This window comes from Heptranchias perlo, chromosome 30 (genome assembly GCF_035084215.1).
Source record: "Heptranchias perlo isolate sHepPer1 chromosome 30, sHepPer1.hap1, whole genome shotgun sequence".
NCBI lineage: Eukaryota > Metazoa > Chordata > Chondrichthyes > Hexanchiformes > Hexanchidae > Heptranchias > Heptranchias perlo.
This window is the reverse complement of record NC_090354.1, coordinates 6,944,542-6,960,463: the sequence shown is the minus strand read 5'-3', so window position 1 is coordinate 6,960,463 and position 15,922 is coordinate 6,944,542. Positions and strand designations below refer to the sequence as shown.

General features: G+C 41.2%; 1 protein-coding gene across 1 annotated transcript; it reads right to left on the bottom strand.

Moving 5' to 3' along the window:
- Nucleotides 1-227: 227 nt before the first annotated feature.
- LOC137300103 (P43 5S RNA-binding protein-like) lies at nucleotides 228-14,454 on the bottom strand. Its single transcript, XM_067969196.1, has 9 exons — nucleotides 14,288-14,454; nucleotides 14,106-14,206; nucleotides 12,625-12,718; nucleotides 11,630-11,718; nucleotides 10,681-10,754; nucleotides 9,470-9,550; nucleotides 7,197-7,426; nucleotides 6,274-6,327; nucleotides 228-1,699 (listed from the first exon to the last, which is right to left on the bottom strand). The coding sequence occupies exons 1-9, from the start codon at nucleotides 14,402-14,404 to the stop codon at nucleotides 1,469-1,471; spliced, it is 1,071 nt and encodes a 356-aa protein (XP_067825297.1). The 5' UTR covers nucleotides 14,405-14,454; the 3' UTR covers nucleotides 228-1,468.
- Nucleotides 14,455-15,922: the final 1,468 nt, after the last annotated feature.

Below are 15,922 nucleotides of genomic sequence, written 5' to 3'. Positions count from 1 at the left end.
ATGATCAAGTTTAAGACAACAGCTGACCAATTATGGCTAAAGAACTGAATCAGCTTAAAAAAGGTTAGAACATCCATGAATGTGACTCATGTTTGGTTATGAGATGTAGATTTGCAGGAAGTATGGGGGGGTGGGGTGGGGGAAGTACACAAGATTTATTGCGAAAAGTGATCATATAGCCAATTCCAGCCCAAGTCACAACACAAACTGAAACTAGTATTAGTTTGTACATTTATTAACACAAGATAATGTCAATGCACCTTACAGCTTCTTGTAACATTTTTCTACAGAAAATAAATCAAGCCAACCTTGGCTCAAAAAAGTCTCATGTACTTGACATTTTTGAATTATCTTGGATACACTTTATTGATCTTAAACTGCTTAATGTAGTCTTGCTGAGAGCCTTCACTGTCCATAGCCTCTAGTTAGGAAGGTGCAACAATGCAAGACCACAAACCCTGAAATGATAAATACTTCTTTGGAAGAAGGAGACATCTTCAAACTCTAGCCACATCTTAGTACCTGCAAGGACATTTGAGACAACATCTAGAAATTAAGTCAATTGTAGTGAAGTGCTGTCACTAGTGGAGTGACTGCTAACTGGAATATGCAACTCTTCAACTGGAGCTTAAGTTTGAGGCCAGATAGAACAGTCAGTCATTTAGCTTTGGCCTGTAGCATCAGTTCCTCCTCCCCCAAAAAAACTTCCACACTAGATTTGAACATGACATTTAGACAATTCAATTGGTTTTTAAGATACATCCAGAGCCAATTACTTTAGTGCAAGGGATGCTCACATATGCTGAAGAGTTAACTGTTGTTTTGGCACATCACTGAAGCAGGTCCAATTATAAAATCTGTATCAGAGGTAACCTGAGTTACCAGGCACACCCCAGATTGGTGGGTATGACTTCAGACATTACAGCTTGGCTGTTGCATGGATAGAGGACAGCCTTGCAACTTCCATAGTCTAGGAAGAGACTTTAGGGAGGTGCAGCAGCACTGAAGTTATGTTTCCAAAGTGCAGTATTTTCAGCAAAATCAGTCACTAACTAGCTGCTACAAAATGGACCCATTTGATGTGCGCAGGTAACATTCTTAGCCATTTCCAAATTCAAAAAGCAGGAGTTTCACTAAGACTAGACATTTCAATAATACCACAATGATTCTTTAGTGATCAGGAGTCCACACTTTACAGCCAAGCTAAAGTCAAGTTCAAAATTAAAAATTTAAAAAAGACTTGTTTAATATTGATCACAATATACTAGCAACTCAAATTAGTCATCTAATAAAAAAAGTTATGAAAATAAAGCCACAATAGCATGTGTTCTAACACCTGGGGAGTTACCAATCCAGTTCAGAGCTCATCTGGTATCTGGACTAAGGTAACTTCAGTTACAAGTTTAAACAAAACTAAGTCCATTTCTCCTCTAGAGATTCCATCATGGAAGAAAACAAAATTGCCATTTTAAGTATGTTTTTCCAGTAGAAATAGTTGGTTTTCAAATAGTCGTGTCAGATTGGCTTCAGTACTCACATAATGTGGCATCTTACGTTCATTGAAGAGACCAGACAGGTTGCTCTCAATCTTACTTTTCAATTTGAACACTAGTTTCTCATTGAAGAGTCTAGTCAGCTTATCCTCTATAACCAGCTTTCTCTGGCCTTTGCGCCATTTTTGTCGATAGTCATGATTGATCTGCAATTAATGACAGAATATTCTATGTTGTGTTGTACTTTTGGTACAGAAGACCAACCATAAGCTTAGAAAAAAAAAATCACCCATGAACTTGAAACACATGCCCTATTCAGACCAGTTAATGGCCATTGTTTCTTCCTCTGTTGATCTCATTAAGTGGTTACTGTATGAGAGCTTTGACACAACCAGGAGGTGATAACTATCAACAAGACCTGGAAAACATCCAGGCTTGGGCTCATAAGTGGCAAGTAACATTGTGCCAAACAAGTGCCAGGCAATGACCACCTCCCCTTGACATTCAACAGCATTACCATTGCCAAATTCCCCACCATCAACATCCTGGAGGTCACCATTGACCAGAAACTTAACTGGACCAGCCATATAAATACTGTGGCTACAAGAGCAGGTCAGAGGGTGGGTATTCTGCAGTGAGTGACTCACTTCCTGACTCCAAAGCCTTTCCACCATCTACAAGGCACAAGTCAGTGATTGAATACTCTCCACTTGCCTGGATGAGTGCAGCTCCAACAACACTCAAGAAGCTTGACACCATCCAGGACAAAGCAGCCTGCTTGATTGGCAACCCATCCACCACCCTAAACATTCACTCCCTCCACCACTGGCACACTGGCTGCAGTGTACCATTTTGTGACTGCTTGCACTTGTTACTATTGTGATGCTGGATTATAACTTAAACATTTAATGCCTATGTGAACATGGTACCCCAGTATTTTGGGACTAATTCATTCATGGGATGTGGGCATTGCTGGCAAGGCCAGCATTTATTGCCCATCCCTAATTCACCTTGAAGGTGGTGGTGAGCTGCCTCCTTGAACCACTGCAGTCTGTGTGGTGAAGGTTCTCCCACAGTGCTGTTGGGGAATTCCAGGATTTTGACCCAGCAACGATTAAGGAATGGCGATATATTTCCAAGTCGGGATGGTGAGACTTGGAGGGGAACATGCAGGTGTTGTTCCCATGTGCCTGCTGTCCTTGTCCTTCTAGGTGGTAGAGGTTGTGGGTTTGGGAGGTGCTGCAATGCATTATAGCCAAAACAAGGTGTTGAGGACACTAGGCTGAAGTTACTAACCAGGGATGTAAATCAAGTTATTCCATTGATTACTTCACACTGCAGTATTTAGCTTGTGAACCCATGTCTCCATTGGATAATCAAGCATCACAAAATAGTAACAAGTTCAAGCAGTCACAAAACCAAATATTGAGATGATTTTGGCTTGGGTGTCAGGAACACTATATTGAATGCCAAAAATAGAGGGCCAATGACTGAACAGGGGACTTAGTTCGCAACAGGTAGCAGATGCAATTTGATGCAAATACAAACATTGGGAGGATAAACAAGTATAAACAAAGATGCTGAAGGAAGAAACTTTGTAAAAATGAGAGGCATTAAAACAATTTTCAGTTTTATAAATAGCTGCAGAGTGCAAAGAGCAAAAGAGGCAATGGAAAAGCCAGTTTGAATACCAAGTGTGGATTCCCCCCCCACCCCCATCATAGAAAAGACATGAAGGCCACAGAAAGCATAAAATGTATATTGAGGACACCAAGGATGAAACTGAGCACTTAGGACCTGGAGCAAAGATTTCAGATTCTTAATTTACAGATTTTGGTAGGAAAGTCACTACGGTTGAGAGTCAGCAATGAGGGGGTAACTTCAAAGTTTTTAAAAAGTTAGGAAGATGGGAGAGATTTACATGAGTGCTTTTCCACAGGAAGAGAATTATTTGAAGGGATTGAAGCAAGATATAGGACTATGGGGAAATTACAGGGCATGGGGGGGGTGCAATAAGATTTCAACTTTAAGTGATTTGAAAAAAATAGGTTGAATAGCTTTAGGTTTTACAGAAATGCAAATAGTAGAAAGTTTTTATTGATAACTCAGAATTTCACAGTACAGAAGACCATTCATCCCATTGTGCTGACTTCAAAAGAACGATCCCAGTCACTCACTTTAGTCTAAGTGAAGTTTTTCCCAATCCTGGTACCAGTAAATCTCCTCTGCACCCTCCAAGGCCTGACATCTCTTCTAAAGCACAGTGCCCAGAATCAGCCACAATACTCCAGCTGGGGCCTAGCCAGTGTTATGTTAAACCTTTTTATAGAACTTCCTCACTTTTGTACTCTATAAAGCCAAGGATCCTGTACGCCTTTTAACAGCCTTTTCAACTTGTCCTGTCACCTTGAAAGATGTGTATGTGCACCCCCAGGTCTGTTCCGGCACTCTTTAAAATTGTGCTGTTTATATTCCTTCATTCTTCCTACCAAAATGCACTACTTCACACTTGTTAAACTGCATCTGCCAGGTGTCTGCCCATTTCACCAGTCTATGTCCTCCTGAAGTCTATTACTATCCTCCTCCCTGTTGTACTACATTTGAATTTCATGTCACCTGCAAACTTTGAAATTATGCCCTGTATACCCACATTCAGGTCATTAATATACAAGAGCAGCAGTTCCAATATTGACCCTAAGAACCACCACTGCACACTTCCTCCAGTTTGAAAAACTGACAACTGCACCTGGTCCCTTACCAAAATTTCAAACCTGCCACCGCCCCTTATAATCCCATGGGCTTCAACTTCACCAACAAGTCTATTATGTGGTACTTTGTCAAACACCTTTTGAAAGTCCATACACATCAACTGCACTACATAGGAAGATGAGTAGGCCATTTAGCCCCTTGAGCCTGTTCTGCCATTCAATGAGATCATAGTTGATCTGTGAGCTAACCCCATATCCCTTAATACTTTGTTAACAAAAATCTATCCATCTCAGATTTAAAATTAATTGAGCTAGCATCAACTAGTTTGTGAAAGAGAGTTCCAAACTTCTACCACCCTTTGTGTACCAGCGTTTCCTAACTTCACTCCTGGCTCTAATTTTTAAGGCTATGTCCTAGTCCTAGACACCCAACCAGTGGGGATAGTTTCTATCTACCCTATCAGTTCCCCTTAATATCTTAACTTTGATCAAATCACCTGCCTAATCTTCCAATTTCCAGGGACCATCACCACCTTCGTTCATGTAATCTCAATTTAGCCCTTTGAGTCCTGGTATCATTCTAGTAAATCTATGCTGCACTCCCTCCAATTAGTGTAAAGAACTCAAGTTAGTCAAACATGTTTTGCCTTTAACAAGTCTCTGCTGGCTATTCATTAAGCCATATTTTCTTATGTGCCAATTAATTTTGGCCCAGATTATTGTCTCAGTTCCCCCACCACTGATATTCAGCTAACTGGCCTGTAATTGACAGGTTTATCCCTCTCCTGAACAGGGGTGTAATATTTGCAATCCTCCAGTCCTCTGGCACCACTCCCATATCTAAAGGATTGAAATATTATGGCCTGAGGCTCTGCAATTTCCACCTTTAATTTCCCTCAACAACCTAGGATGCATCCCATCTGGAGCTAGTGACTTTTCTACTTTAGCACCAACTTTTTAAGTACCTCTTAAATCCCATCCAATTTTTCTCTACCTCCTCCTTTACTGTGTGACATTGGCAGCACCCTCTAGTGAAGACAGATGCAAAGGATTCATTTAGTATCTCAGCCATGCCCTCTGTCTCTACAAAGAACTCTTTTGGTCCCTAATCAAACCCACCCTTGCTGGGTGTGTTTGTGAAAAATTGGGGCTTGCCCAATGGTTTAGTAGCTAAAGGCATTTCATTGTATGAGCACTATGCCAGGCAGGCTAAGATCCCAGCTACCTACTTCACTATTGGACTGGGGGGGGGGAAAGAGTTACTAGTACTCCCACTCCTGATCATTTGCCAATGTTGGAAAATTTATGCATGAACATTGGGGAAGGACAAATCAGACTTGGCAGTGATTTCTCAATGGCAGCATAGCCTACCAAGAGCCCATGGCACAGAGCAGGTTGTTTTGTCTAGTCAATACTCATCCCTCAGCCAACCCCAATGTACTGGTCATTTAGCTCAACCTTGTGCAAATTGGCTCCTACGTTTGGCTACAAACTAGTGATTGCCTTTTTTTGAAGTGCAGTTAGTTAACTGTTATTGCTGATTGATGTGTGGTCAGTATGGACCACTATTAGGATCTGATTTGCCTCAGGTGTTGCACAGTAACAAATTTCCAACCATACAACATTGCCTTTGCTCAGATCCAGTTATATTCTAGCATCACCATACTAATGAGATTCAAGCTGATTAATGCACAAATTTGCTGTAGATTTCCTCCCAATTTGGGAGAAAAATGTACTGATTAAGTGCTTTTAAAACAGAAGCTACAAGAACCAGTGTAACCTTGCATAGAGTTTAAAATGCTAATTTGTAGTTACCAAGTATGACAACAAAATCCATCAAGCCATAAGAAATCCTGAATGAGAGTTTAACCCCCCCCCCATTTATTATTCAATGCCCCCCAAGTATATTCTTAAAACACCAATCCACAGCTTCACCAGTTTCCTTTACAGGCAGGTGCAGTTTAAAGAAAGATTTTTAAACTTTGTATTTAACATGTTCAATGTTATTTAACCCTAATCCCAAAACCTCATTCTCCCAGCAGTCTTATCCAAGCAACATTTAAGTGACTTACATTTGGTTTCTTCCCCTCAGGATCATGCACCACAAGATGGCGGAGCAGGCTTTCCTACAAGGAGAAAAAAAGACTGCATGCAATTGAGCTGATGCACTTTTAATTTGCGGCACTTCAATATTGGTCATCTGAGTTGATCAAAAACAATAAGCTTCTAGATTTACAGGGAGGCTTTACAACTCCTGTTTAGATCCACAGTTTAGTGGGTCTTGAATCCAGTTCCTCTCCCACTTCCAACTTCAGTCCCTGTTGGACCGGGAGGGTCAGCATCTTCTGCACTAGGTGCTATTTCTTGTACGTACTGAAATTCTACAGCCACTGTTCACTTATCTTTACTACAAACCCATGAAACATCATTTGAATCCTCCACCATCTTAAAATCATTGATACTGGAGTTACTGCCTGACTTGGGTGAGTACCAGAAGTTGAGGGAGGTCTTTCTTACACAGCTGTGCAAAAAAGAGCATTATGAATTACTGCAACCATTAAGGCATACTCTGCAGCTTATGAATTGATGTTTGGTGGTGTGTATGTTATGATCCAAAATCCAATTATTCTCTATCCTTCTCCCATTTCAAATGCATCCGTTCATATAGCAACTTCAGTGCAGTTTATCCAGCGAGATGTGCTTGCCTAGTCACTTGTTTGCTAAACAAAATTCTCCCTTTCTCCACCCACCAACCCAAAAAAAAAAATCCTAGCTCACTCTTGAATGGGTATTTCCAGATTTGCAATCTGGCTCTTCAGTTGCAAGTAGTTAACAAGAGTTGCCAGGAGTGAGAGTTTTTAATGTATGCATTCCTTGCATTGATTTTCCTAAACTCCAATGTATCTACCAGTTAGCCTGCTCCCAAATATCATTGTGTCGGAAACAAGAAAAGGCAGCAGTTATTAATTTCATTTCCAGGCTCTAGAATACTTACTTTCATAGCAAAAGCCTTCTGGCAGTCTGGGAAGTAGCACTGGTATTCAAGGAACTTAAGATGGTCTTTTTTGATATGATGTTCCAAGTTAAATGTAGTTCTGAAAGTCAGTTTACAATCCTCCTTCGGACATGCCCACTCAGGTCTCGGAGCAGTGTGGATCCACTTGTGTCTACGTAGACCATGTGAATGTTTGAACTTCTTTCCACAATTGGTACAGGTATATTCAACTGAAACGAGAGAGACACATGGTTCAGCAAAGAAGCATGATCTAAAATTCTCTAGTATCAGGAGTTTAATTTACTAATGATGGCCTATTAAAAGTTATTCAAAACTGCACCTGAACTATGTGTGGGGAGAAAAAAGTTTAGGTTTGCAGTTCACCATAATTGAATGACATGAGCTCAATCATCACCCTTCTAATAGTTCACAAAGGGGTCATGGTGGGGACAAAAGTGGCAATTGTTAGTTCTTGAATCAATGGCCTCGATTCTCATGGAGTGCAAGGGAATCCGGTAGCAGGTGACCAACCCAGCAAGGCTGGGGACATGGAGGCTCTGCCAATCTTAACAGCAGGGCCTCGTTGAAATAAATCTACACAAAGTCCGGCCTGACAACAAACCAGATTGACTACCTGGCCGCCAAGTGTGCACATAGGGAGGGAGAGGCCAGCACAAGGCAGGCCCATGGCTTCCTAGTGAAGCCTTGAGCACTTCTGCCCCTACAAGGCAACTTAAAATTGAAACACAACTCACCACCTGGGCCTTCTCTGGTCCAGCAGCTGACAGGTTTGCTTAACACAGGAGCAGACATGGCCCATGCCCCACACTCCCAGGTTAAAATTGCAGACCCAGACCAAGACCAAATTATGTTGTTGGATCTAATCTGCATGTTTAAAGTAGGTCCCTGCTTCCTTCCTGTGGGGGGGGGGGGGTGGGGGGGTCCTGCTCAAAAGAGCTGGTTAATGTCAGGAAGGCAGTCACCAGAGACTGGAGTGCATCCTGGACAGATAATAAAATTATATTTTGACACATTTTGGGTTTATTGGTTTTCTGCACATGAACACACCCTAACCCCCTTTATAAAAGGGGGCCTAAAAAAGGCAGTGGGATCAAAGGGGTAAGTGACTTATTTCAATTGCCCCCTTCACCACCCCAGTTTCTGCCAGGTGGGGGGGGGCAGTAAAAATCAGGGCCAATAGGTATCACTAAATCAGGAATGCTTAGATCCTGAAGTACAATTACTGGTCTGTAGCTTACAGTCTACAAGAACCTTTATTTGTGCTTTTTGCACAGATCAAGAGCCTCAGCTGCCAGCTAGAATATGCATGACCAAATATTCCATTCACTGGTTCAAAAGTATTCGAGAACTTGCATCTTTAATTTAGCATTTGTGGCCTCAGAGCATCCCAAAGCACTTGACAACTTCACAGCCAAGTGCACATGTAGGCATGCACTAAGTTCAATTCGCTCATGTCCTAAACCAGAGGTTAATGCTAAGGAATCCAAAAATCAACAAGTTGCTAAAATTCTCTTCTCCGATTAAGCCTCATTGAAATGTAATTGAACTTCTAGTGGCTTTGTGGGACTACTTTGAAAGTAGTTAATAGGGTGACACTGGGATTTATCCAATGCCTCCATGATGGTTCAGTTATGGTCCATTTAAGCCAGATTGTAGGCCCAAATTCAATAAGTTGGATGGTCTGTGCCGAGTTAGTCAATTTCAGCAGCAGTGGAGATCCCTGGAGAGGGGGAAAAACACCAAGAGTTTGAGACTGTTGAATGCTGGAAAGTGCACTCAGTCTGTGATCATCAGGGAAGATAAATGCAGTCTCAACCATAATACTGGATCAGTTTTCACATTCATTGTAAAATGTTAGGCTAAAACGTAAATTTTGTAAAGCACATTTTACCAATGCAAAATGCCCCAAGTTTATTCAAGCCAAAAGGAAAAGACATTTGGATGGGGAAATTTACTACAAAATGGAAACTATGAGCTCATCCAAGTTGGCAGCAAGTTTAACCAAAATCAGGCCAGAGCATTGTGCACTTTGGCCACACTTTCACTGAAATAAGGAGATTAACCCAGAATCTTTGAGTGAGATTAGAGATAGCACAAATTTCCAACTAAACCTTTTTGTATTAAATTACTGGTTAAAGGAATGGTTAATGATTCTCTATACTTCAGCTAAAAAAAATTGTAAAGCTACAATGTAATTTCTTCACATTCAAGATACAAAACATAATAAAGACTCTAGTCAATGGGTCTCTTACTTGGATGAGTTTTCAGATGCTTCTGCAGTTGTGTCCATGTTGTGGCAACAAGATGGCATCCTTTAAAACTGCAGGGATAGCCTGAGGGGGGGAAAAAAGTACTGCAATAGTCAAATAGAAGCAAACTAGATTAAATGCAAGTTTTTACATGGTTGAGATTCTCAATGATCTTAGTGCTATTACAAAAGGTACTTTTGAAAGTTAGATTGATCACTTGCTATCAGCAGCTAAATGGTTTTTGAAGCATCTGTTGAATGTTTGGATTAGGTTATGAAACGAGAATATAATTTCGTGGGGGGGGGCAGGGAAGACCAAAACTAAAAGCTAATACAAGAAAGTCACTAATAAATCCAAGAAACTTCTTTACCCAGAATGGCTAGAATGTAGAACTCACTACCATAAGGAGTAGTTGAGGCAAGTAGCATAGATGCATTAATGGGGATGCTAGACAAACAAGGGAGAAAAGGATGGAAGGTGATGCTGATAGGGTTAATTGAAGAGGGGTGAGAGGCAGCTTGTGGAACATAAACACCTGCATGGACCAACCAGTTGGGCTGAATGGCCTGTTTCTGTGCTGTACATTCTATGTAATTCTATTATATAACTCCCTTGGGAAGTTTATAAATTGAAGACTTCCTTACTTTAGGCGAAAGTGAATACATTTGGATATAGGAAGAGCAGTGTGGCAATAGGACAGGAACTAGAGGGGAGCCCACACCATTTTCTGGTTCACAATTCTTTTAACTAGCCTGCCATCACTTTCTTTACCCAAAGTGCATTTCATAAACAAGGTTAAAGTAGCTGCCAACAGGAAAAGCAGATTAGTACATAAAAAGTCACTAGTGATAGAGAAGGGCAGAAATAGGCAGCTGGTGTTGGGGCAGGGGAGCTACATGGGTATGGAAAATAAGCCATGGAACAAAACTGCAAGATAGCAAAAAAAGGAACATCTTGATCAGACACACTAGGAGGCATACAGGAGAAAAAAGTTACACAAGAGTCTACAGCACAGAAACAGGCCACTCAGCCCAAATGGTCTATGCTTCACACAAGCCTCCTCCCATCCCTTTTCATCGAACCCGATCTGCTTATCTTTTCTGCCTCCTGCTTATCTAGCTTTCCCTTAAACAGTGATCATTTCAATTATGAAAGTACTCTATTGGATTAACTTATTCTTCATAGCAATAAGTTATGCTCAGTTTCATCTTAACCATCGTGTTTCTTCTCATGCATCTTGCGTTGATTCGGTGTCTTAAACTTCATCTCACATCCCTCCTTCTGGCACCTGTTGCAGAGAAACATTTTACAGATCCTAATTTTCTTGCTGCATTTGTACATCATTCTATACAGTTCACAGCAATGATAAGAGTTAACAGGCAAGATCAGTGGGAGGTGTCTTCACCATGAATCAGCAACCATTTGGTCAGTTGTAAACAGGGAGGTATAGATGTTGGGTGACCCAATTTAATAAAAACCAAACATACTTTGTATACCATAAATATCTGATTTTGGTCATTGAGCCTCAGTTTTTATACCTTGGCTGAGGAGAATGGGATTAATGACAATTGATCTCATCTACAGTGCGAGCTTCTTAAAATCATTGATCATATGGCAATGACATTGTCACACAAGGCCCAATTACATTTGCCCAAGTATGGTTTGCTCCCAAGCAAATGAGCAAGGTTCACTGTACTGGAGCTACTGGTCCCAGACAGGACCCATAAACCAACTGTATTACGGAGTATGAAATGCGAAGTAGCATCAGGGATTGACTCCATTTAAAAAGCACCAATTGTGAAGAATTAGTTAGTGGTTCTACAACATCTTAATCTGATTAAATTTGAAGGGCCTCTGATGCAGAAGTGTAGATTTTACAGTCCTTGTACCAAGCCGAGATCCCAAGTTCCAATGCTGATCTCAGTCCAAGTGTCACCTCCAAGAACATGTAAATTGCTAATTTAAAATTGATGGTATGAAGCAAGTTGCAGACAATGTTCAAACTTCACAGCTATATTTTCACAAGTGAATGTCATTCCTTTCAACACCAAGCTTCCAGTGCTGACTTAATGAGTTGAGACATTTAAGAAATCAGCAATGCTGAGCATTACAGGGGTGCTCCATTTCACAAGTGCATTTCAGAAGGTATTTTTTGTTACTTACACAAAAGCAGCCTCTTCATTGTGCTCACAACAGTGGATCCTTAAATCTCTACGCTTCTTGAAGGTCTTGCCACAACCTTCATAAGAACACTGCAAAAGATGCAGCACAAGGTTAAAATACAAGCTCTAATTTCATATAGATCCATTAGAATGACAATTGGGCACAAGTCCAAAGAAGTAGCTCCCTCTGCCTGAAGGTGGAAAGTTGCCAGCTGGGGGCACATATATGCCAGAGCAACACCACCCCACCCCAAGAGAGACTCAATTCTAGCACAGACCTAGTGCTGCCCTTCATCTCAAAAGGAAGAGTTCGATGGAGCCTGGTGGCAAATTAAGCAGGAGGGATCAAAGTGACCAGTAGGTACCAAAGCATGGTCTTTACCAGCTGCTATACGACCACTCAACCCCCAAAGGGAAACACTTGAGCCATCCTGTCCAACATCCAAGACAAGCAGTGACTTTGGTCCTCAGCTTGGTTCAGTTTGCTGGCCAGGCACATTCAGGTAGACTCCCAGATAGAACAGGTTGATAGGCAAGGCTATAAAAGGTTACAGAACCAAGGTAGACGGAGTTAAGATACAGATCAGCCACGATGTAATTAAAATGCAGAATAGGCTCAATGGCCTCCTCTTGTTCCTATCTTCCCATATCCCTAGGTGGGTGGTGCACTCATTTGCACATCAGTTGAGTGTGAGAATCAGCCTAGCTTTCCAAGATCTTTTGTCCACAGTAAAACTCCATTGTTTCAACAAACTAAAGCTCACCCATCGAGATCACCTAACAAAAGCTACAATATTCACTACAAACAGTGTTTTGACAAGATAAAGCCCTCACGTTCTGAAATAGTCACTTTGTTCAAAAAGGGACATTATAGCTGCATATATACTACAATTGTCTAAGAAGCCTTCACAACAAGCTATAATGGCACTATAATTGCAGTCTGAAGCTAATCACTTGAAACCATTTTACTTCCTGCCTATTTCTCATGCAACTTGCCTTGAAGTATTCTTTATTTCCATGCCGATACTTCAGATGTTTCTTTAAACGGTCATTGCTGATAAATGCCTCTGTGCAACCCATGGCTGTACACCTACAAAAACAGTTACATCACAAAACAAAAAAAAGGTTTTTTTTTACAGAAAATGACTTTCAAATACCATTACAGCTGAAATAGTTAATGCAAAGTTCAGAAAATCTGAACTATTTCATTATGAATTTATGGTTTAAGTCAGTTTAAAAAGGAGACAGGAGCATGGTCAACCAATGGAACTTCATCTCAACTACAAAAAGGCAATTAGATCAACATAGGAGTCAGCCATTGCTCAGTGGGGAGCACCAACACCTTGAGTCAAAGTCATGGGTTCAAGTCCCACTCCAGAGACTTCAGCACTTGATCTAGACACTCCAGTTTAGTACTGCACTGTCAGGAGGTGCCATCTTTCCAATGAGACAATAAACCAGGGCCCCATTAGCCCCCCCCCCACTCAGCTGGATGTAAAAGATACCATGGTACTAAGAGCAGGGGGCCTTCCCCCCCATGATCTGACCAATATTTATCCTCAACCATCACATTGCTGTTGAGCACTTGCTGTGCACAAAATGGCTGCCATATTGCCCTACATTACAACAGTGCTTCACTGGCTGCAAAGCACTTTGGGGCATTGAGGTTATGAATGGTGCTATGTAAAATGCAAGGTATTTCCAGGAACTAAAGTTTTAGGACCACAGCTCCACTAAAAATGTCAAACTTCCATCTCATGTTGAATGGCAACTACAGGAGAATGTAGTTGTAGCAGAAGCCACACCATATAATAGTTATATTTCAGAGTACTCATTAACTGCATTTGTACTGCACTCTGAATAAACTGGCATTACACTGCCACCTTGGCATCAGTTCAAACAAATACAATTTACACAAGACTCAAGTGATAGTGAACAGTTCCATCTAGTGGCAAGCACGAAAGAAGCTACCAAATTCTACAGCTTCTTTTCTCAAGGATTATAGCCAGTGACAACTAAATTCAGGGCCACAACTCGTTTGTAGACAGACATCTGCCACAGTGCATTGCTTTAATTTTTACTAAAGGAACATATCAGATATCATTGCCCATCCGTTAACATTAGAGGAAGTTTGTAGCATATTTTAGCTTTTCTTACGACGGCTTGGGTCTTCAATGGATTGGACTTGGAAGAGTTTATGGTGATACTTTTACTAGAGTCTCCAATCGTTTTCTGTTCACTTTGACCCAAGGTAGTTGGCAACTTTAATAAGACTAGAAGCATAAAACCTAGGATCACAAATCGGTTCATCCGATAGTTTTGATATTTTTTCTCGCTTTATCAGATTTGCTAATCGTAAAGATTTAACTCACATGGGGCAAGATCAGCATCCTAGAAGGCGAAGGGATTCCTAACAATCGTTACTAGGACCAAACCAACCTCACCCACCCGGGTATCTCCAACCATCCAGGTCTTACCTGAACTGCTTCAGTCCTAAGTGCTGGCGTGTATGTCTCTGCAGGTGAGACTTACGGGTGAAAGTCTTTTGACAGTCCTCCTGATCACACTTGTAAGGCCTCTAACAAAAGAAGAAAAAAAATTTAATAAGAGGACCAAGTGTCGACTTCCAAAAGAAGTTCGAACTTAGCTATCTGCTCACCTGCCCCGTGTGGACAGTAAGATGTTCCTGCAACTTCCAGGTCCTGGTGAACGTGGCCAGACAGCCCGGATAAACACAAGGAATACGTTTTAGGAGTTTATCCTCTACCTCCATCATTCTCCTCTTCTCACACTAGAAAAGACCCCACCCAGGTTTCTATTTATATATCAACAGAGCCATCGGGGAGTTAAACACAGCTGTACCTCGACTGCACTCCAATCCAATCATTAGATAAAGAGCAGGATCTACACACTGGGTGGATTAGAATTGAAAGTGGTGCGGTGGATAATAGTCAACTTTTGAAACGCTTCCAGCTGAAGATATTGGCAGCAGCCGGCAATCTGTAGCTCTTCACGTGTAAGTTCATTTACACAGATGAAAATTCGTGATCAGTAACCTTCAGGCAGCTGCACAAAGTATCCTTAAAGAGCCTTGGTCTACTGGGATCAGGAAGCTATTTACTATTTCCAACACACCTTTTCTTTCATGGAGGCAAATCCTCGTTTTATTGGGGAATTGTAAGGTTGTTTCAGAATATTTTCTGTTTAAAATTATGTCCCAATGGATATTAAAACAGAATCTCATCTGAATCCATCTTGGGATCTTTCTGATAATGTAAAAATTGTTACTTCCCTCCCCCCTCCAACAAACTTGAATGGGCCATTTTATCAAACAAACCTGCTACAGAAAATGTAACCTTTTGGGAACTATCAAATTCTGCAGGTTGTAAAATATTAATTTGGTTCAACATTCATAGATTATAAGATAATTACAGATAAGGAAGATCTTCAGTCTTTCTTTCATCCACCAAGAAAGATCTTGTAATCTCCCCACCCCTACATTGCAACACCCAATTGTTTCGTAAATGATTCTAGAGTTTTGACCTCCAATATTCTATCTGGAAGTTTATTCTAAGCACTGATCGTCTGTGTAAAGAAGAAGAACTTTCTGATATCAGTCCTATGCTGTAGCTCAAGGTAATAAAACAGGACAAGATCAACTTTCTGCCCGTCCTCTCTTCCACGGCATTCACCGTGCCCAGGGATCCTTGGTGAGGGAACATGTGGTGTCCACCAGTACTTTTGTGACCACGTGTGAGGTGGGTACCGCAGTGTTATAGACACTGGTAACAATATTATGATTTAGTTGGGAAGGTTCCCCTTGTTTTCATTGGGCCTGTTTTGCTTATGTTGAGCTTTTAGTTTGATTGGACCTTAAAATTGTTATATTGGGGACTCTTGTTTGGTGACACTGGGGCAACCCATTGTCACCCATATTAGTCCATCAAAATAGGCCCAATGTACTTTACAACCATTGAAGTGCAGTCATCAGTCACACAAGGTTAGTGTAGCATCCAATTTGCAAGACCCACAAACAGCAGATGAGATGAATCATCAGTTAATCTGTTTATGGTGGGGTTTTTTTCTTTTTTACAAACCCATAACTTTATTGTTGGTGTCAATGATGCACTCCAGTCCCTGCAGCACCCATCGGTTACAGAAAGCCTCAAGCATACCATCAGACACCACATGTTCCTTCTCCAGGGCCACCTGAATGTTGCTGAGGGATAAACATTAGCCAGCACTCTGGGAGAATCCTCTGCTCTTCAAATTGTGCATTGGATCCTTTATATCT

What these genes read in the sequence shown, in the direction of transcription:
- LOC137300103 (XM_067969196.1), bottom strand. Translation starts at nt 14,404, where the DNA reads ATGATGGAGGTAGAGGATAAACTCCTAAAACGTATTCCTTGTGTTTAT. An exon ending in GCATCTGAAAACTCATCCAA is followed by an intron (nt 7,427 to 9,469) that starts GTAAGAGACCCA and finishes CTCTCGTTTCAG; the next exon opens with TTGAATATACCTGTACCAAT. An exon ending in AGAAGGCTTTTGCTATGAAA is followed by an intron (nt 6,328 to 7,196) that starts GTAAGTATTCTA and finishes TTCTCCTTGTAG; the next exon opens with GAAAGCCTGCTCCGCCATCT.